A 23,881-nucleotide genomic window follows, 5' to 3' on the forward strand; every position below is an offset into this window, starting at 1 on the left:
AATTTTGGACTAAAATAGGCGCCCAAACGTGAAAGGCGAGAGTTAGGAAAGTTAGGAAGCTAATTTTAATCAAAGATCATCTTATAGATTACCAAATTTCGCCATGTAACTTAAAAAAGGACCAAATCAAAACTTTACATTATTTTGCCTTATAATTCATAGATAGTTAAATTCTATATAACGTGAAGGTTTACTTTTCTCGATTTAAAGGTGTGTCCTCTTTAGGTACATGGGGTCTGTCGAAACTCTCGCTCATAAGGGGACTGGTGTAGTGTGTCAGGCAGTGAAAAAGATAGTTGGTGACTCAAATGGTGATATTGGCGCTCAAGCTTGCATTCTAGAAGTTTCGGACCAAGGCCTCCGCATGGTCGACAGATCTAAACCAGATGTGAGTGATAGATTATAATTTTTTACCATTTCTAATAGTGACTTTATTCGAAATGAAACGTAAAATATAAAAATGTCTATTTCAACCGATTAAAAAAAAGTTTCGGTTTATTGGTGATTTATTTAGTTTCTTATTTAAATTGTGTTTTATAATTTCATTTGTTTTTTTTATTATTTTTATAAAGTGAAACAACTATTTGTTATAGTTTTTTTTTCTTTAATTTTCCTTTTTTTATTTACATTTTTTAACAGAGGAGTCAGAACACACCTTGCATCGATTACTTCTATTCGTTGAAAAATGTTTCGTTCTGCGCCTTCCACCCTCGTGACCATCGATATCTCGGCTTTATTACAAAACATCCAACGTTGCAAAGATTCGCATGTCACGTTTTCCGCGGTCAGGAATCGACACGGCCTGTCGCCGAAGCAGTGGGGTAATTGATGATTTTTATATTATTAATTCAATTGTGTGCATTTTTTAATTGCTTTATAGATGGTTATATAGCTTTTAATACCGAGTGAGTTGGTACGGACCTGGTTGTACAATTATTTGCAAAAATCAAGTTTGAATGTATGTTTGATTCTTAAAAGCAATTCATTACTAAAAATCTCCTATTATTTTATGATATATTGGCAACATAAAATATTTATTTCTAACCTATTCACTCGATTACAACGCCTTTATTATGGGTATATATTAGTGATCGTAGCTCCGAAATCCAATTTAGATTTTGATAGATATTATTTATCATAAAATTTTGCAAATAAAGTAGAACACATTTATACCGGGAATCTTTTCCAGGTATAAATGTGTTCTACTTTATTTGCAAAATTTTATGATAAATAATATCTATCTAAATCTAAATTGGGTTTCACGGTTTTGCGTATAGCATTGCATATTATTATATTACTACACTGGAGTGATGAAGCACGCGTATTAAAAAAATAGTTTTTTTTTTATTTTTTTTACATATATAGTCCATTAAATAAGTATTTAAATAGAAAATCGGCCAAGGGTACTAAGGGTTCCGTACAAATAAGCAAATGGACAACTGGAAAACAAATTAGGCATGCATGTAATTTATGACCATGCCAACCGTTGCTTAACCTCATTATTTACTATTTTTGTTAGGGCAGCAAAAGAAATGATTATCTCTGAAAAATCAACTGTCTAACTTAACTAGCTCGGTTTACGAGCCTGGTGACATAAGAACGGAATGACAGCCTGTAAAGTATCAGTAATAATCCTGTGTTTGAAATTATGGGTACGGAACCCTAAAAAGATTTACTAATCATGCTTTTATTCGCTGAAATATTAATTGAAATATTACAAACATCTATCAGCCTTTTTAAACACAGTTAATCAATTTGAGCACTTTTGGCATATTTTGGCATATTTGGTTTGGTGGAATTTCGCACTAAGTGCACGTGCCACCATAAATGGCAGGGCCTTATAGGTGGTCTAAAGCTGTCTATATTATTTCCTACATTGGAATTAATACGCTACACTAATAAGACATCATGGTAGCCATCTGGTCTTGCTTTTTCGATCCCTTTTACTTGGACAGATACCATTGCACCTCTCTGAGTGACCTTCAGATCTAGAAAGATCCACAGGCATGGGTTTAGTAACACAACTTAAAGTTCTTTGTCAAAATACTTTTATATCCCTCCAAAAGTTGGACTTTTTAGGCGTTCCTTCAAAAATATGAGAATCAGTCTCAATTATTTTAGAAAACTACTACGGTTCTTTATTTCAGGGTTCAGGTTGACCGTAACCTAATAATAGTTTTCGATCATCTATAGAGAACCCAAAAGTTGATACCAATTCAATTTAATAATCTGCTGAAATATTAATTGAATGATTGCAATTAGACTAGCGTTTGGTTTTTATTTTTACAGAGTACATTTAAACATTGTATCGCCGTAAGATTCTGAAATTTCTTTCAGTATAAATTTATTATTCAATAATGATAGAAGATGATCATGGATCACTAAAGTTGTCGACACTAAACAAAGTCAGTCACCAAATGGTCACCAAGTATTCTCCTTAGATGTGATGTCTTTTGTCTATTATGACGACGTTGATTCAGAGATGACCCCAAAATTCGCTTACTACTCCAGGTAATCGAACTGCCTAAAAAAATTGCATCCTGTACTTATATTGCATCGATCGCTAGGGTCAGTTATCATATATGCATGAAATCTCTCTAACTTGTATCCGTCCTGTATATTGTGTCCACTTTATGCTGTAATAGCATGGGAATTTACGAGTATCATTAGCCATTTGTCCAGTCTTCAAAGTAAGGTAAATGAAAATAACAAGTAAGTAATTTTTTTCTAAAGTCCAATTGTAGAACCTTAAAGGAATCAGTAGTGTATACATTATTATACTTACTATTAGCCAGCGGCTTGCTCAGATAGCCTAGATAGCCCATTTATTACCCTTTAGGGGACATATTCCGTAATCGGTAGGTACCTAGTGCACATTTAGGATTATATTAAAAAGAAAATCATCCAATTTTGCGCTGTACAATTATAAATATACAGCGTAAAATAAAATTCAGGCAGCTTTATATCTAATTTTTAATGTATATGTTACCGGAAATGTATGAAATCAAGGAATTGCATACAAATCCTAGGAAATGTGTACAATTCCGATACCATTTAGGAAATGTATAAAATATTGTTTAATAAACTATTTAACGCATAGATATCCTAGGAAATGTCTAATCTTCCTCGAAATTGTATATAATTCCAATATCGTATTAGGAAATGTATAAAGTAAATGATTTCTATAATAAAACACGTTATTTTTTTATAATAGCACTTATTGAGACAATTGGGTAACAGTCTTACCGTCAAATAATAATAATATTATGTTCATATTATCTTACTAATTAACATTTCTTAAATCAACTTATATTCAATCAAATCAAATTTTCATTTGGTACGTAATCAGTCTCCTCGTCCCGCTGTCCCCGTGTACATGTCGCAGTCGGATTGTATAATCCGCCGTATTACAAACGGCCGGCATTTTGTAATATGCCGAAATTCGTCTTTTTCCAAAATTCTACAAAAAGACGGTCGCGAGCCGACGGAGCCCCACGAACGTGGAGCTCCTATTTCTGTGTAGTTTTAAAAAACACGAACCTAACCTAACCCATCCCCTTATCCAAACCAAAAAATTCTGATTACGAATTCTCGGCATATTACAAAATGCCAGCCGTTTGTAATACGGCGGATTATACAATCCGACTGCGATATACATACCCCTCGTCCAGCGTACCTTCTAATATCTTAGATGTTTTACATTTCCGATTGCTATTTAGGAAATGTATAGATTTCCTAGGAAATGTGTATAACATAATTTATTTCACACATTTCCGTGCGATTTAGGAATGCGATTTAGGAATTACATACATTTCCTAGGAATTTTATACAATGACGGATTACATACATTTCCGTTAACATATTATATACAGGATGTTTCGTAATGAATAGAAGACGGTGTGGCAGTTTAGAAAATTATATTTTGTATTTTGTACGAGGTTTTAATTTACACTTGCCAATCTTTCTTGTGATGAGATTCCAAATGAAGGATTTATTTTTTCAATCTGCTTTATTTAAAGAGAATGCATAGAGTTCTTTTTGACAATTTGAAACTCAATTTTTTTTTAATGAACTTATACTGCACAAATAATATACTTTTCTGAACCGACAGAACGTCCTCTATGTGCAATTACTATATTTTCCACTCAAGCTCTATCAAACAGAGACTACATAATATTTTTGATCCAACACCCCACTACAAATACAAAGTAACAGACTATATTTTTTTCTTTTTTATCCTGTGTAAAAAATCCAATTTTTATCCCAATCTCCATTTCAATTTTTAACATCCATTCATTAATTATTAATATATTCCTATATGAATGAATTTTTCGTAATATTAGTAATTTTTTACTAAGAAGCATGGAAACATTACGTTTTAATGGATGTAAAGTATTTTTTTTATAAATTAAATAGATTAATAAATAATATAGGGATTGATATAATATTATTATACAATTATACCTCTACATACGGACTATTAAAAATAAATAAAGTTTTTTTTTACATTATTTTAGACTAGCAATGCCTTGCGGTTTCACCCGCATAGATAGCGATATCGTTACAGTGAAAAGTCTACTATAGGTCGGACTATAGGTTTAATTTTTAATCACATGAAAATCACCTTTACCCCGTCCCGCACTACAGCCTTTTTTTTGTTTTAGTGGGGAAATCTTTCATAGATACCCACGGCCTCCGGGGGAGGGGCCGTGGGTTATGTCGGATTCCTACCGACCAAAACCCCACTGTGTTCCGTCAAGATGCATATTGGTAGAATTCCTCCGTGACCCCCGCACTACGGCCTGCTCGAACAGTATACCTACTATTTTCTGTAGATTGACAATTTTAAAAATTCGTCATATCTTTTGAATGGAATATCCAATTCTTTTCATTTAAAAAGTATTTTGCTGGTATTGAAACAGTCTATAATAAAACATCATTTAATGGGATAAGGATTAATATATGTGTATGGATAACATGGTTTGATTACTGTCGGCACTTCTATTTACTTTGAAAACGTAAAAAAGTTGTTGTAAAGTCCGGTCGCGGAGCAGAAAGAATTTCGTACAATGACCTCTTTACCTACTGACAGTGGTCACAAACATTTTTGAATGAAGTGCAGTTTACATGACATATTTGGAGGAGAAATTTTTTTTTACTAATTTATTAAATAAATGTCCTTTATTCATTTACAATACTTATTAGCTAGTTACATTTTAACTTTTTCAATAACAACGATATATTATATAAAAAAAGTGTGCGTGTACACACATAAGAAGTGAAACTTCTTTATGACCTTATTTTTCAAAAAATAATTTACTATACAGTACAATATTGCAGAAATACGTTAGTCTAACACGCGATTTCGACTTAGGCGGATTTTGATTGGACATAAAGAGTTTGAGGATTATTCTTATAAATTTTGAATTCACAAAATCATAATTGAACACCTGACACCAATCAAGCAAACACAAACCTTACGCTCTCAGGTTAAAGGTTTACAATCCCTAAGGACGGCGGTCATTGCACCTGTGCGAGCAAGACACATTATTTTTACAAGGGAGTGACAGTGACAGGTAATAACAGGTTAATGTACGAAATTCTTCCTGCTCCGCGACCGGACTTTAGTAACATAACTACTGAGGATGGACATATGGTATCGCGGACTTTCTTGTAGATATTGATCCATTCTATAATACCGTAGAACATTTTTTTGTTCTATCTTCAATAGATTCCGCAGCGCACGCGATGACAGAAGTTTTATTGAGGATTTTTTTACACCTTGGGTTACATTATTGCATTTTTGGTAAGGATCTCTAATTTTTTTGAAAATGCAATATAGCCTATGTTGCTCAGTAAAGATGCAGCTTTCTAATGGTGAAAGAATTTTTGAAATCGGTCCAGTAGTTTATGCGTGAAAATCATACATACATACATACATACATACTTACAAACTTTTCCTCTTTATAATATTAGTATAGACTACGGATAAATTATGAATGAATTGCATTAAAAGAAAAAAAAAATATTTTTTCATGTAAAATATTTTTCAATACTATTTTGAAGTGATTAAATAGACTTTAAACATAAGTTATAATAAATATCGAAGCGTATTTTTCAGAAATCTATATTATGGTAGACTTGATATAAAAATCATTAAATTAAACTCAATAAAAGATAATGAACTAGAGGATCAAATAGTATTTTTGTATTCCAAACATAGTTAACCAGTATGTTTATTGTTTAAGCATATTCGATAGGTACCTTATTTCTCAAAATTTCGTAATCACCCCATCGGCACTTTCAAGGAGTGTCCAATTTATTTATTTTTTTTACTAAAAATCCTATTTTGAAAAGCTGAAATCGTAACCAAATATTTCCTACAGTTATACAAACATTACTGATAAAACCCATATTGGCAAAAAATATTTATGACCTCAAATAATTTATAACATCTTGCTGTTTGCGACCCAAAATAACGTTCACCTGAATTATTTATTTATACATTTTAAGTTGCTATTTTACTATCAAAAAATAAAACAATAATTTTGAACATGAACATCTTAATTATTGGCAGAATAAATTTTGAGTTCAATAATTATTATCAATCTTAATATAATATCTACAAAATGATCATAATAGTTTCATTAGATAGTCAAAAGTTACTTATATTATGATCGTAATTTACTTGCAATGCGAAATAAATGGTTATTTTTTTCTATAGAAGCGTGTAAACTTGTGCTTAAACGTTATATCTAGGTATTATTTTGCAGCTCTTCACCTTCAATATTAATATTTAATTCGGAGTTATACATACAGGAGATTGATAAAATTATTATGAACTAGCTGTTCGCCGCGGCTCCTCCCGTGGATAAAAACAAATTAACCGAATTGGTTGAGTCATTCTTGAGTTATGCGCATAAAAACACACATTTATTTATTTACTAGCTTTATTAAATGGTAGGACGTAAAAATCAATTCATTTTGTACTAAATATTATTTTGGCGTAATTATCTCTTCACGCTGCAAATATTATATGATACAGTTTAAAGTTACCACGGGTAATCTTGGCATTACAAATAAATACCAGGTGGATAGTATTTTTAATTATCTACTTTCTTTTAAATTATATGGAAATAATTTGAGTTGCCACACTTAAAAATTGTGATCCATACCTACGCAATATTCAGTATTTTAAGATCATTATATTTATTATTCTAGTTGGTCTTACGAATCTGGATAATTTTTATTTTGTGTTTACACCTAATAAAAAAGAAAATACATATATTTATTAACGCTACATTATGTAAACTCCACTTTTTGCGTTTTTTTAAACTCGATTTGACAGTTCGATAGATTTTTGTTTTCATAATACTGCATTCAAAAGCCATGCAGTTAATGCATAATTTATCCATAATTAATCTTATATAATTTAAAAAATGCTTCTGAATTTACTTTTAAAAGTGCTTTATAATTTAAAATGATCAAATCATATTTTCCCCTTAATACTACGTTTTTATTTTCTTTATTCCTTATTCTACCTCCCCAGTTACTTCAAATATGCGCAAAGCGAAATATGACTATGATGTATTAATAATAATGTGTATTTTTTTTAATTTAGCTATTCTTTTTACAAATGTCTTATACATAAAATACTTTTGAGTATAAGACATTTGTAAAATTAGTAGTAGTTTAATTATAAAATAATATATATAGTATTTTATCATAAATTGTCTGATATTAGTCCATTGAAAAGATACAATGTCGGTTGCTTTTCTCAACTTCTGAGCGATAAACTAAAAAAAAAACGTCTCAAATATCATCGTAAAAAGACACGAAGAATGTGTAAAACTAGTCTATGTATAATGTATACTTTACTCCCAAATGAAACTTGTTCAAAAATATTATTTTTAGTTAAAAATTATTTGGATGCTGCGTGAAAAAGCGCGTAACTCCGAGTTCGGGGTAGCGCAAGTCGGGGTACTATCTACTGTAAAATAAAAGTTGCAGACCTTACAACTTCAAATTTTTCAAATCAAATTTTCTGTAGTTATTTTATGAGAAAAAGTGTAACATTATTTTTTCAAGATGGCAGTCAAACTTGAAACTTGAAGTTAAGCAGAATTATCTTATAATAATAAAAAAATAAGTAGAAACTAATCCCTACTACACATAAAATTTCGTCTTCTGAGAAACGCAAGCTAAAGCTTAAAAAGTAACATTTCAATGGACTATTTAGACGTCGACGACTTTTATAACATCCCTCAGCCTAGCGACTGTGTCTTCTCTAACATTCTAACCGACCCAAATGAGCACACTTAGTTATAATATTTGTGCCATACTATGTGATTCTAAGGTCTAAATATAACAATTATTATGTTATGATTTGTCGTCAATTAAGTCGGGTTTAATTCACCCAGCGTTCTAAAAATGACTATTTTTTTTGTATCAAACTTGTTTTTTTTGCAAATATCTATGTGTTCATATCAAGGTCCATTTATTAATAAACGATAATAAGACGAGCTTATTAAATGAAAACAAGTTAACATACCATAAAATGTTTAATAGCTGTGTTTTACCTGAAAATAAAACACATATTAAATACTTACCTATATTTGAAGCTTACTTATTGAGAAGGTACCTAGCTTTTTCCGCCTATTTTCCCTCTCTTTCTCGTTGTATATATGCTATCTCTCTCGCACACGGCACACCTCCCACCAGGTGGCGCGGCCGGCGCACGATAATGTGCAGGCGCTTGATCTTCTTCATTGAGTCGAAATCCTCAACAGGTGGACGTTAAGTGTAAGCTTCAAATATAGGTAAGTATTTAATATGTGTTTTATTTTCAGGTAAAACACAGCTATTAAACACTTGACCGTAATTTGAAGCTTACTTATTGAGACCTGTTTGTTACCCACCTGGTGTACAATATATGGACGCCAATGTGAATTTGAATAGGTACATAAGTAATTACTTATTTCTTTATTTGAAAGAGTAAGGTGTGCAGATAGTATACCAATAAATCACACAAATTTTTATATTATTTATATTAACAATCCCAGATGAAAAGTTAATCAAATAAGAACCAAAAAGTTAATCATAATGATTAAAAGTATTAGAACTTATGAGATTGGTTCAAGCGTACCTTAGTTAACCTTTTGGGCTTGAAAAGTTAAAGTTACTACAATTTTCACTATCTTTAGCGTAAATCTGCGAAAGCGCCAGTAACGACTTTCAATTACGCATTTAGATGTTACTTACAAAATGAAGCAACAGCTGATCCCGACGAGGCAAAAATACCTCAAACTCAAACCTTTATTTATTCAATTAGAACTCTGTAGAAGCACAATTGAATCATCTTAACATAGAATTACCACCTGTCTCAACTCACACAGTTTTAACCCAACCTGCTACAAGCGGACAAGAAGAGAACTTGGTCCTTACTTTTGGGGTCAGAAATAAATTTAAAAGGTCACCCCTTGAATAAGGCAATAAAATATCAAAACAGGTAAACGGTTTTAATTATAATACAGATTTTTAACATCCAACCAAACCGTGCGGTATCTATTAATGTTTAGAGCCAACGCCACCAATCATAATCTAAACATGGCTAGTACTTTCAGTACAATGCATGAATTATTTATTTAAAACTGATAGGTCATAAACTCTGTACTGGAAACAAATATACTGAACTTAAGAGACTAAAATGATAAGGAGCTTATCTGTGTCCCAAAACTGCAATTACTACAGCCAAGTACGTTACTTTTAATCAATTCGGTTTTAAGATATAATTATGATTTACATCAGAACTTATATACCGAAAGCCTCGGGACTACATAACGTGACTTATCTTCTTATTCTTATACTTATATAAAAATGAATCGCAAAATGTGTTGGTAAGCGCATAACTCGAGAACGGCTGAACCGATTTCGATAATTCTTTTTATATTCCTTGAAGTACGAGGATGGTTTTTATGTAGAGAAAACGTAAGTACCACGAGCGAAGCCGGGGCGGACCGCTAGTTTATAATAATAGTGTTTGTGCACAACACTAGGCAGTCAACAGCTATATGAACGTCAGATAGGAAAAGAGCCAAATTTATCCAGTCAGTAACAAAGGATTTTAACTATAGTTACTTTATTCTAATTCAACCAACTGCTACTAGCTACTCCGTATGTCTTTTGGATAGACGGAGGCAAATAGGATTTTTATTCCAACTATATCATTTGATATTTTGAAAATGTACTCCACATTTTCATACCGTCAGAGTCATTTTGCAGATTATAGTGGTGCAGCACTGAACACTGTCTATTAGGTGGCTGATGCTGCTGACCGGGCCTTCAGTTCCGCTTTCCAAAATACCTTCACCCTTCTAGGTGTTACTACTACTGAAATAGCGGTACTCTATCGCGTCGTTCAGGTCTCTAACTGACATAATGGCAAGAGAGATTATAAGCTTAACTATGCATTATTATGTTAAGGAATATGGTGGGTTTTGAATACTATCGTCGTCTGAAAGTATCTCCTTTCGATTAACTGCATTAAGGATGCAGATCTGATCCCATCTTTGTTCCGTAGGAATGCTACGACAGTCTAAACGTTACACTGAACAAAGAAAATTGCCCTGAATATAGTCGGTTGTTCCAACATCCGTAATATGGCTAGCCTAAGGTTAGTTATCCCTTGATTGTGACTGCTACCAATGGAGGCATTGCTCTTGTGTTGTCCACAGTTGTGCGAGTGCAAAAATGAAGAACTGAGCTCGTGGGGAGCTATGTCGAATGAATCTGTGTTAAGATTATGACAGTATAGGACAGTTAGCTGTGGATGCGAAGACAGGACATTACTTTATTCATCCGTAAACACGCGAGGCAGCCACGGACAGCGATATAGCAAGAACTAAACTAGCAAAGTTTAGTTCGCTTACCAGACTTTGTCATGTTTTAAATGCAGTATATCCTCTGAATAGCATTGCATTTATGACTATTGATAAACTTAATTCACCCGTAAACACGAGAAGCAGGCACGGATAGCGATATAGCAAGAACTAAACCAGCAAAGTTTAGTTCGATTACCAGACTTATATTTTAAAAGCCGTATAGCCTGTACATTTCATTTATTGCCCCCCCCCCCCCCTCAAAGCAAAGAAATGAGAAGTCATTTGGCAGAGCTTTCTCGTTAAGGGTAGGGGTTCCAAGTAATATCTAATAATAAGAGGCTTTTGTTTGGAAAGATTGACTTTCCGTTATTTATCCTCTATCCTATGTAACTCAACAGTCAGTATTCTCAGCATTCGTTGAGTACTTAAACGTTTTACGTTAATAGTTGTATATAACTTTATTATACAATATAATAATCCTGGTGGGATGACAAAAAACTTGTCTAACAAACGATTATCCTAATCCCTCAGCGATTTATTGTTTGAGCCCCGAAGAAAAATCTCATGGGTGCAATAATGAGGTCAAATGGGTTGAAAAACGAGTCAAATAAATTGCCTACAAGACCGGGCAACTAAAATAGGCCTATGAGAGGTCAACTATACGTAATCAATCGTCATTTGTTACATTCAATCGCTTTGCGATTAAAAAATCTCTTCCGATGTTTGTATATGAAAATTGGTCGGCTAGTGCCATTTAATTACGATACCAAACATACCGTTGACACAAGGCTTGGTGACAATCCTCGAAACCACCGCCACAAATCATCTGCGAGATGATATTTGATCCGACTCGCCTTCCTTTGTTGTGATTAGGCTTTGCATTGGTAAATACAATTTGTTCAATTCCAATTTCCATAATTGGTAAACCAATGGTGGTTTCCTGATTCCTGAAGCGTAAACTTTTAGGATACGAAGTATCAATTTCATGCGCCCATTATTTGACGTATCTAACCTTTATTGTATTTTATTAGGTCATTTACTATACTGCCCACTGTGAAGTAGATTTCAAAACCTTTTTCTACCTACCTTAGAAGAGTGAAGATCCGATACGGTCATATCCAAAACTTCTTTCGTGGGTCCTCGTTGACAAAAGCAAATATCTATGATCATTTTAATGATCAATCCTTTGTATATTTGCACCAATCGCCATTAAAGCCCCGCGAGGGCTGATATATATTTGCACCATTTCCCCGTGGGGACGGTTGTTATCAAAGCCCCGCGAAGGCTGATATATATTTGCACCATGTCTCCGTGAGGTACTGTTGTAATCAAAGCCCCGCGAGGGCTGATATATATTTGCACCATTTCTCCATGAGGGACGGTTGTAATCAAAGCCCCGCGAGGGCTGATATATATTCGCACCATCTTTTCCGTGAGGGACGATTGTAATCAAAGCCCCGCGAGGGCCGATATATATTTGCACCATTTCCCTGCGAGCGACAGCTGCGCGAGGGATGTTTGTAACTAGAAATAAGTAGGGCCTGCCAAAAAATGCTTAAGAGACACCCTGCGAGGGTGAATTTGACCTGGCTAACCCCTGCGAGGAGTAGTGGCCACATTTATGTATTCTGCTTCGAGCAAGAATACACCTTAGTGCTAATATAAAAATAGCAGTAAATAATCATTTAAATAATATAGCAATTAACAAGGTCCTTTAACTTATTTTCCAATGTTAGCGACATTTAATAAATTCATAATTCAAATCAATTCACTAAATTTTAAAATGAACTTCGATTCATATTTATTTTTGTTCATGCAATCGATGTAACATTTAGTTGCTTTATATCCGTTAACATTCCTTACGAACGCAACCATACCGTCGTAGGACGTTATAATATTTAATTGCACAAAATAATCTCCACTCACCCGCAATTTTTTACTTTTTGTCAAGGTGTACAAGTTTATAATATTATTCTAAAACGTTAGAAGTGAATTGTAAATCCTTTGAAATAAGTGTATCTAAATCTAATTAATTATATTAAGATATCTCGATAATTATTATACGATAACCCTTTCAGCACAAGTTCAGTAAACCAAAGAATTTAATTGTAAAATTTTTGGTACTTACTCGTTTTAACAAAAAAGTTGCATCATTTGAACATAGGAAACGTAATTTTCAATCAAATTAGCCGTGTGTAATATGTCTATTTTCACATAAAAACGGATCAGAATAATACTCATAAAAGGACACGTATAGACTACGGATAGTTTTGAATGTGTGGAACATTCATGGTACGTATCTACTATACATGAGCGAATTCCATCATTATTCAGTTGAGCGGTAACTCCCGTACGATTTATAAATTAATAATATCACAACGTGTTCTGACATGTCGTGACTTCTTGGAGCTGACTCATCTCGTTCGATAATTTTTAGTAATAAACTATGATAGGAATTCCGAACCGTTCCTAGCGATAACGACAATGTAATAAAGTCGTAGCAATGGATTGTATGCCTGTAAAGCTTTGAGTTGGCTCATATCCATACTAAGTATTAATTGTAATTTTTCCACGAAAAATTCACTTGTACCCTTGTAATAAAAACACATTATTAAAAATGAAATAAAATATTAAAAATATCTATATACAAGAGAGGGTATTTGATATATCATATCAAATAATCACAAAAGTAATATTAACGATTCGAGTAAAGCCGAACGGTAACACCGTTAAAATAGCTTTACTCACAGTATTAAAAATTCAAATATTAATTAGTACATATTGCATAATGAAATATTTCAAAAGAAAAGTTACTATTTCAAGTAAAATGTAACGGTTGTATCGTTAATTTTAAATATCTTTATTCATGCTATTAAGTATTTAAGCATATTGAAAAATAAACTATTGCTGAAGGATTCATTAAAAACCTCAGCATTTTAAATAAAGTCCAACGATTATACCGTTGACTTTAAAGATTTTTACTCATTTTTAAGTAAAATATTATTAGAATAGATGTAAAAATAACTCACTGTACCGATCCGACGGGATACACTTTTTAACACTTTTAGCACTTGCTTTAAGCAATACTTAATACTTAATAGCACCAAGGTTGTAGTCTTGTAGACAACCTTCTCGCGGCGGAAGCTAGACGCCAATGAAGAAGATCAAGCGCCTGCACATTATCGTGCGCCGGCCGCGCCACCTGGTGGGAGGTGTGCCGTGTGCGAGAGAGATAGCATATATACAACGAGAAAGAGAGGGAAAATAGGCGGAAAAAGCTAGGTACCTTCTCAATAAGTAAGCTTCAAATTACGGTCAAGTGTTTAATGTTTACTTCTCGTAAATATTGTTAAAAACTTACTCGGTATTATAATATGTATGTCGATGTTATTATTTATAGATAGATGTGGAAATAAAATTTAATAATCAGTTCTTTTTTTTTTTTCAGGAGGGCGTTCCAGAGGTTTTATCAGAAATTCATAGAAACAGCTTACCCGATCGAAGACATATATATAGAGTAAATAAGGACAACGGCAAACAAGTTTCACAGATAGTTAGCGTGTTCCTGTGTTACAATGAAGGGCAAGAGATAATACGAAATATCGTGTGCTTTTTCCTGTATTTTAATTGTTCATTTGCTTGCGAAATCTTTCGATTACAACGCCAAAGGCGTATTGCGCTATAAGCATCTGTGGAATTTATAAAATCTTAAAACTCGCTGTCGAAACCTACGTCGCCTTCAAACTAAAATGTATTCATATTGTATTGTATTATATAAAAATATACTTATCTAAATTTTAATTCATCGATAACAATAATATCACGCCTTTTGCGCCTTGCTTTACCTGAATATTCGTATATTTAAAAAACAGTAAAATATAACACGAATTTCAATATTAGTAGGTATACTTAGAGCTTATGGTACATTCGATTCCTTTGATGATTGCCCAAATATTAACAAGCAAGCAAGTTGCAAGCAATAAAGCAAGTTGTATTTTCTCACGTTTTATTTTAGTTTATTTTCCCTTTTTCCCCAAAAACTGACGAAAAGCGTAACAGAATCTCAAATACTGTGATATATATGAAGTTTTTCTTTTCGGTGTAGGTGAAACCACTTATTCTTTGATTATCGTGACTTTAATCCTAATCTATTACGTTCTATTCATTATTAGAAATTAAAAATCAACTCGTAATTTAATAATTTATACAGTATTAATAATTATTAACTTGATCGTAGACGTTCTAGATTAGAAATGTTGGAACACGTCAAATCAATTACTACCTACACCATTATTATATTGTAAATTAATTTCAATTGTAATTCTAAGGTTATATTACATAAGACACTTTTTGTATACCTTAAGTTATTTCAATTAATTTAGTTTTATATTATTTTAATAAAGTGGATAATATTTATTATATTGTGTTTGATATTTTACCTTTTCCGGCTCTTTTATTCTTCGTTCGAAATATGAAGTATTTATTACATATTTTCGCGGATTACAAAACAAAATACTAACATTTACGAAAAAATACAAAAATTGTCTTTGAAATAGATCCTTTGGCAATAAATTTTTCTTGTAAATATGCAATTGAATTTGGTTGCATTTACGTAGCAATCAAATAAATGCGTAAAGCTAATATTATATTAACATGTTATAATAAAGAATATAATTATGTTTGTTACGTAGTATGTAATGATTTCAACGAGTAGAAAATAAAAGTATATTTTCACATGACATTTTTGTATATCACTCGCCTATTAAGGAGTCAAAAATGGATACGCTACGTAAATGTAATCTATGTAAATATCACGAAATACACCTAAATAAAATATTTGATGCATTATCGACATGAAGCAAATCGGTCAACAAAGCTGTCTTTGAGTGCTGTGACTCAACGGATGATAGAATATATTTATTTTTCCAGTACTTCATAGGGAATTTGAGATAGTGTTTAATAAGGCATTGAAATATATTAAGTGGGTCTGAACCTATGTGTTTTATTGTAGATGTAACGCCCTTGAATTCGGTGTAGTTTGTATCTTCCACGAAAAAAAAATCCAATCCGTCTTTACTTAACCCATTGACCCCAAGCGGCCCGATCGGTCCCAGACACAATAGATTTTTTATTGTGTCTGTGGTTCCGGGGCTTGAGTTATTACGGTAAAAAGTTTAATTTTTTCAAACTTTCATAATTTCAGCTTTACTATGATATTATGTTTAATATGATACCTACTGTTTATTTACAGCTGCTGCCAATGCTTAATATTTTTTAGCGCAGCAGAAGGAATGCCTAATAGGTATGATATGTATTTTATATTACAATTTTATTGTTGTATGTTTATTAAATTGATTATAAATTATTAACTATATATATAATATTATTTATAATGATATAAAAAAACTCCTCTGTCTTATTTTTGCATATTTAATTAACTTGATTTGTTATTTCTTAATTTAATATCTAATTTAACAGTATAAGATATTTTTTAAAGAGTATTTTTTCCAATAATGTGGATGTCTTATTCTTATCCCTTTACAACCGGGAGCAAAAATTTTGTCAAAACCAGTTAAAATCTTATTCTGTTCATTCCTTATGGTCCTTATAATGTAAGAAAAATGTTTAAAAAAATCCTGTTCATGCTGGTCTCCAGCAATCAGACCCTCACGATCGTGAGTCTCAGGAATAATTTGTAAGTCGCATGATCGTGAGTGTTTGTTCTCATCGATATATTTACATTTATTTATAGATTAATAAAACAAAATTTCATATTTTAATATATTTATTTTAATAAAAAAACACAAATTCAACATTCTTTTATAATTTTTAATCAGTCTCCAAGACTCAATAACGATAAAATCGAACTTAATGGTAGGTAAATATCAACTTCCAAGAGATCAAAGTAAATGTCAAGTACCTACGATAGGATTTATAACAATATTCAGCCTAAGTAGATACTAATAAAGATAAAGACTACATATTTTTAACATGATAGGACATTAAACAATTTTTGTCACGAGACAAACATAAATACCCATCACATTTGGCACATTCAATTTTAGAGCGATTTCCACAACCTTCCATTCGACAGCATCTGGGTGCTTTAATGTCATCAAAGACAGGATAGTGTTCATTTCCGTCATACCTCTGCTTCTGATGGAGCATTAGCTGGTCTGAATATTTTACACTGAACTGATGGTAAATCATCCTCATTCTCTTCTCTACGAAGACGATCTGGTATACAGGATAAGCTATCAGCAACATTCAAACGAAAATCAAGCAGAGCCAGTGATTCTTTTCTAGGTAACTTATTGGCTAAACAATCGTTTCGGTAAAGCCTCCGAGAGTTGACCAGCGCAAGATCCAAGAAGTGTATGAGAACTTTCAACGTTGTACCTTCCATAGCGGATTACCTGTATCTTTTGCAGCCGGAGTATCAGAATCAATAACATGGAGTGCATTACGAAGGGCAAGGAACCTGTCTCGTGACATAAGACGAGATACCAGCTCTAACTTAGTACCAGCTCTCCAATACATCGGCAGTCGAGGAAAGGAAATGCAGCCCATGATGATATGTGCTGCAAATAATTAAGCGATCTCTGCACTTGTACATTTGAGTTCACGGCCTGTAGTGCGTAGGAAATATACGTTTGTGTAACGCGATACCTCTTCTAGAAACTTAGTGTCAAAATAGTCGTTAAAATAATCAATTGGACGCCTTGCCGGCTTTATTTGCAGAGCAGGATAGTCGTGCGCTTTCTCTGCGAATGTAGTTTGCTTCCATACTCTCTTTCTCGTTGCCCTGGGTGCTGATGCTAAAACTCTTCCTCGAACAGCTTCCAGAACAACTTCTGATAAGCTGGATCTATCATGTGTAGCAGAAGTTGAATTGCCTTGGCGTGATCTTCTAGATGCCCGAACAGTGTTTCTTGGTGTCGGCGGGATTTGTATCTCAATCAACGGAGAAAGTTGTGGCACTAATGGAGTAGATGACGTCGAAGGAGCCATAAAGGAACTCTCAGGGACAACTTCATCGACCTGCTCCCCTTCAAAGTGATTTTCATCATTAGTTTGCCTAAATAAGACATCTTGATCGAATAATTCCGGGTCGTCTTCGTCAAAATCTTCTAGCTCTGAATTATTTCCATAATTTAATAGGTCTGCTATCATGTCATCAGTAAGCTTAAGCCCTAAAATAAAAAATAAAACCATATTTAGGAAGCATAATACTCAAAACCAACTTAAAAATGCACCACAACAAAACAAATTAATTGTACGTACTACGACCGGTATCACACGACCGTGAGTGTTTAAATTTCGAAGAAGATTCTAATAAAACTATCGATGTAAAGTACAAAAAACACTTGATATACTTTAAAGCAACTCATAAACATACGATACACATAGAAAGTTGTTTAAATATCTGTTTAAATTACGTAAATATTAGGTACTTACGCGAGCGGGAATCGTTGTCGAAGAACGCAGCCATACTTCCTGCGGCCTCTGGGCTACTGACAAGTTATGACTTGTGTCTACACTAATAAACCAGTTTTTCGCGTGATCTCAGATAGACTCACTAACGATCGGCACAGGTTGCGTTTGCAAAAGTTGGTTTGATTTTGGTCCAGATTTTTTTAAAGTCAAGACTCACGATCTTATCAGACCGGTTGTAAAGGGTTATATATAAAATTCTCGTGTCACAATGTTAGTCTGCATACTCCTCCGAAACGGGTGGACCGATTCTCATGAAATTTTCTGTGCATATCGGGTAAGTCTGAGAATCGGCCAACATCTATTTTTCATATGTACCACGGGCGAAGCCGGGGCGGACCGCTAGTCTTTATATATAAAATTCTCGTGTCACAATGTTAGTCTGCATACTCCTCCGAAACGGGTGGACCGATTCTCATGAAATTTTCTGTGCATATCGGGTAAGTCTGAGAATCGGCCAACATCTATTTTTCATATTATGTACCACGGGCGAAGCCGGGGCGGACCGCTAGTAATATATATTAGGTACTTAATGTATTATTATTGTCCATTTTTATGGGCATGAATCATCACTTAAAAACAACTGGATAGATTTTGACAACATTTTATTCGGTAGTAGAGTGTAGAATGAGACTTTGAGTTAAGTGATAGTGAGGCTAGATTATATAAAAAAAAAACATTTTCTTAGAAGGGATTTTCGATATGTGATTAAATAATAAAATAATGCGTTCTATTATTTTTAAAAAGATAAGTTTTATAAGTTTGTATGACTCTACTAATTGACCTATTTTACTAATTCTAAGTTCACGGCTCACGCTCATACTACCTCAATGTAAAATTATATTATATCTTAGTATTCTTGACGAATTTATAAGCATGCTTATCCATAAGAATGAAGACAATATAATTATTATTTATTAAATTTAAAATAAAACTTTCCTAGGGAGAGTTCTACTACTGCGTATTTTGTAAAATTGGAAACGAAATAAGCTATTTTTTTTTTTAATTTAAAACACAAAATTTAATGTTAAAATAAAAGCAACTAGAGAAATAAATTTAAAAAAATAAGTTCGCGAACTACTGAATTTTGAAAAAAAAAATTTTTAGAGTGGAAATCAATTACTACGGATTCTTCCTAAATTAGTTTAACTGTGACTTTTTAAAACGTGTGTCAATAAAGAAATTACTATAAATTTTATTTCAATTTCATTCGTGCATACTTAAATAATGCTTTTTAAGTTTTATGATTTATTGAAGATTATTCTAAATGAATCAGGAAATAAACACAGAAAATTTTTTATATAACTTTATTGGATCACAGAACTAAATTTCGTACATTGTTACTACACACATATTTTAAAGTTATTCAGTTTGAGCAACATCATTATTCACACCAACACCATTAGGTAGATAATATAAAAAATTAAATATGTACTGTTACAAATATATCACTTGAACACAAATCACTCATACAAAAGAGAAATGTATAAAACGCTCTATAAACGACTTCGTGTAAGAACCGTTTCGAAAAATTAGTTTTTCTAATTAATATTTGGGAAATCGTGCGCAAAGTGCACACGATGCATTGAAGATAGTTAAGTTTTAGAGATTAAATATGTTTAGTAAATTAAAGACGAATTATCGTTTTTGACATAAATTACTTAATTATTTTTTATCGTTTAATACACGCGCTGGCCTCGGCTGAGGCACACATAGACCAGCCTCGCGCTGAAAATGCTTCGAGAGGCCGCTGTATGGACCCGCCATGAGCGCGTAAACACACGAACATTTAATTCCTCATTTTTGAAGTGAAACTTCTTTACGCGCGTTGAGAGTAAAATTTCAAGGTCATGGCAATACCGTCACGTCATGTAGGCGACGAATTTGATACCTTTAAATCTTGCCAAAGAAGTTTCAGTTCTGACACGTGTGCACGGCACACACAATGTTTTTTATAAATAAGTAATTTTATCTGTACCACATTTAATATATAAATAATTATTTTCAGAAAATTTCCCGAAACAGTTCTCAGACACTAAAAATACGAAATGCTTAAAATTATACAGAACACGGTAACGATAAAATCGTAGATTACAGTTAAATTATTGATTCGAGTCGAAATTTTATTTATAATTAACAATTCGTTTAAGTTTAAGAAGTTGTAAGGGTCTTCGTATATTCAGATGTTACAAAATGACTAGCGAAGAGGTGTGTACCACAAATCACAATGTATTGATGGATGAAAAAATAAAGTATTATTATTTAATATTTTAGGATGTTTACCTATTGTTTTGTTTTATAGGAATTTGGAAAAAAATACAATTTGCTATTCTTTAATTGCCATCTAAAAAATTCATTTTATTTTAACACACTATTAAAATATTATTGACGGATTACAAGATATGCTACGAAACAGTTTCAGAATGATATAACAATAACTATTTAGATAGCTGTTATCCATTTTTATATACCTATTTAAAAATTATATCTATAAAATAATTTTTAAATCCATCAATATAACATAACATTGCGATACACACCGTATAAGGACTCTAAGGGCTGATTTTTCAATCCTTGGTTAAAACTTATTCGTTAAATAATGTATAAAACTACCATTTTAAAAACGTATTCTAATTGCCCGTATTTGACAGTTTACGTGACATTTTAATATTATCGTGTAATACTTTATTGGACGGATAAGTTTTATTCAAGCATTGAAATCGGCCCTTAATAAACTAAAACACGTAATAAACTCTTTACACATTACATAACAAACATTTTAAAATTCTTGAAAATTTAAATGCAGATATAACCATTCAATCACAGACTAATAAATAATACTCATAAACTCTTAATTAATAAATAAATTATGATAAAACACTTAATTCAGTCTCAAATTATATAACTAAGAATTTAACAATTAGATAATACCAATAGTTTTTATGTAATAGCTATGAAAGAATTTAGATCGGTAATACAGCTCTGCAAACAGCACAGTGTAAACAAATTTGAAACATGAATCAAATAATATTAAAATACAAACAGTTAATTGAAGACGATGTTGTCAGAATTAAAGAAGAGTGATCATAAAGAAATGACATGGTTACTGGTTAGTTTTTTTGTAAAAGCTTGAGGCCGTTTGTATACCATAATATAATATGAGCGGGGGAGACAGAGCATGATCGATCGCCAATTAAAAACTTAACAATCTATTACAAAACAATCAATACAAATCATTCATGCTGCTTATCCGAAAATACTTTAGCTCAGTAAAATAACAAACGCATACATAACAAATACATCCTCAAAGTTACCTCTTCAATACTGACAATCGATAATTCCGTTGAGTACATCTAGTTAAAGCTAGTGGGAGTAAATGACGTGTAAAATAACACAAAGGAATAATTAACAGTAGACGGACGGTGTTAGCCTCACCTTTAGACCTTCCCCGAAACATAACTTTGAAACCCGCGAATTAAACTTTGTTCGTTAGCCGAAACATTTTCCAGAGATTTAATAAAGTTTTACTCCCGTACAAAATCTTTGAACAATTTTAATAAGAACTACGGTTTGAGCATTGTAATAAGCGCGATAACAATGTTGCAAGAACAAGAACTAAAGTTAAAATTACAAAAGGTTAAACATAAAATTTCGTTACTTAAATATTCGTAGTCTACGGATAAGGTCTAAGTGTAAGTGAAGTTGATTCGATTAGTTATTTAATAACACTAACAAGTTAACATGATATTTCGAAAGAAAAGGTCGAGGGCCTTAGTAAGATAAAACTAAAAATACTTTTATCAATAGTCAAATATAATAGACTTTATCTGGAAGTTATTATGAATACACGAAGCCTTTTAATTACTTTTTTAATTACGGTTCGAAGTGATTTTTATTATTTGAGCTGTACAAAAATATTAATGATCAACTATGAACATTAATTGAAATGTCAAGAATAAGTACAGAGAATAACATGTTAGGGAAAATAATTACGATCTAAATAAATAATATATCATAATATTATGAGCGTTTTATATGAGGAGAAAAACAAACCGAGTTTAAAAGGCTGAAACCGTGAATTCACAATAAATTAAAGATAACATCGAGATAGTATAATATAATTTAATTGTTACCTAATCCAATCTCCTGTATCACATCAATATTACTGTCCTGCTCGAAAAACGAGAATTGAAGAAATGGTAGTCAGTTAATAGCACCGAAAGGAATCCCATATCCTAAGATGTTGATATAATTCAAGTGGACCACGGGGAATTTAATTTTATAGATATGGAGCTCGCCTAAGCTGTTCTTGGATAGATTTATCGCGTTAGTGTAGGATTCGAAGGTCATTGTTTAGGTACAGGTGAAGTTAGATATCATGAGACGTCATTGGCTAGTCCTAATACACCATGATTTTTTATTTATAAAGCAACATCTATGTAACATTCAAAAGTAAGCATATCGTCGCGCGTAATTACCATGTAAATAGTGAAATACGATACGATTATACGTTGAGTACAATTAGCAATCTCAATATAATCTGCGTCCTACAAAGAAATTTAAAATATTTTTCACATTAAAACATCGAGACGGACATTATAAAACAGCCTGAATTTGGCACATAATCTCATTTCTGTACGAAATTCAAATTCTATTACAACATTCATTTGTTTTTAAATCAACACCATCTACAAATACGAATCGTGTATTAAAATTACGAAATTTCTCTACCATATAAACGTGACTTGTACAATAATAAAAATATATATGCATATCTACAATATTTATGCATCATGCTTGCGTGTGCTTTTTGCAGGCCCAGACCATCAAATTTGACAAAAAATAGATCCAATCTGTAATTATTCATAATACAATAAAGGCATCCGATCGTCTGTGATGTTTTCGGCAAGTTTCGGCATGGCGTCGATGTTGCTATTTATCACTTCAACTATTGTAATTTGAATCCCTATTTATATGTATATAATTTTACACGTTACCTAATCAATACCTAATATTCGGCTCTCGTCAAAGTCATCTCAACACCTCTCTCTCGTCCACACTGAATTCTATTTCCCAAATGTTATTATAAAATGTTGTATTATGTGCATATCCTCCGTTTTCAAACGCTAGTATGAAATTTGATATATTATAGGCATTGAACAATTGATACCTATACATTATATTAATTCACTAACTCGATTTTATATCTCAATATATATTTTTATTATTCTAACGTTTATTTAAATGTGATTTAGAATTTGGTTTCGCAGTGGAGGTTTGCGGTCGATTTGCGTCTTTTATACCTTTTTAGCGTTGCAATTCATTCATGTTTTGACTTACGACTACCTACCTAATTACCATTCATACTCTCATCCCCTACAGACCTTGCATAGTCCGACAGACGCAATCCGACCGCTCCCTCTCATGCTAAGCTACTCTACTTCCTTACTAGCTAGGTGCAGTAATTTACATTTATATTTATTTGAAATTTTAATAATTGCTTTCGT

At 32.4% G+C, this 23,881-nt stretch overlaps 2 protein-coding genes across 2 annotated transcripts in view; one reads left to right on the forward strand and one right to left on the reverse strand.

Annotated features, from left to right (window-relative positions):
* Nucleotides 1-15,860, forward strand: part of Aplip1 (JNK-interacting protein Aplip1) — a 35,725-nt gene extending 19,865 nt beyond the window's left edge. Inside the window, exons 6-8 of the mRNA XM_089701027.1 lie at nucleotides 226-388; nucleotides 640-821; nucleotides 14,329-15,860. Coding sequence (XP_089557153.1) covers nucleotides 226-388; nucleotides 640-821; nucleotides 14,329-14,401 — 418 coding nt within the window. The 3' untranslated portion in view covers nucleotides 14,402-15,860. The remainder of the gene's footprint in view (nucleotides 1-225; nucleotides 389-639; nucleotides 822-14,328) is intronic.
* A 1,611-nt stretch (nucleotides 15,861-17,471) lies between these two features.
* LOC149491112 (uncharacterized) lies at nucleotides 17,472-18,454 on the reverse strand. The gene is made up of 2 exons (XM_089700131.1): nucleotides 18,339-18,454; nucleotides 17,472-18,073 (listed from the first exon to the last, which is right to left on the reverse strand). Exons 1-2 carry the CDS (start codon nucleotides 18,370-18,372, stop codon nucleotides 17,472-17,474), a joined length of 636 nt encoding a protein of 211 aa, XP_089556257.1. The 5' UTR covers nucleotides 18,373-18,454.
* Between the last annotated feature and the right edge of the window lie 5,427 nt (nucleotides 18,455-23,881).

This window comes from Colias philodice, chromosome 1, assembly GCF_061535455.1.
Source record: "Colias philodice isolate Cphi_HAF_F1 chromosome 1, ilColPhil1 Martin Lab GWU primary, whole genome shotgun sequence".
In the NCBI taxonomy this organism is placed as follows: domain Eukaryota; kingdom Metazoa; phylum Arthropoda; class Insecta; order Lepidoptera; family Pieridae; genus Colias; species Colias philodice.

Excerpts from the sequence above, each read along its gene's own strand:
- LOC149491112 (XM_089700131.1), bottom strand. The coding sequence starts at position 18,372 with ATGGCTGCGTTCTTCGACAACGATTCCCGCTCGC. Across the intron at positions 18,074-18,338 it reads CGACAACGATTCCCGCTCGC|GGCTTAAGCTTACTGATGAC; the intron begins GTAAGTACCTAA and ends TTTTTATTTTAG.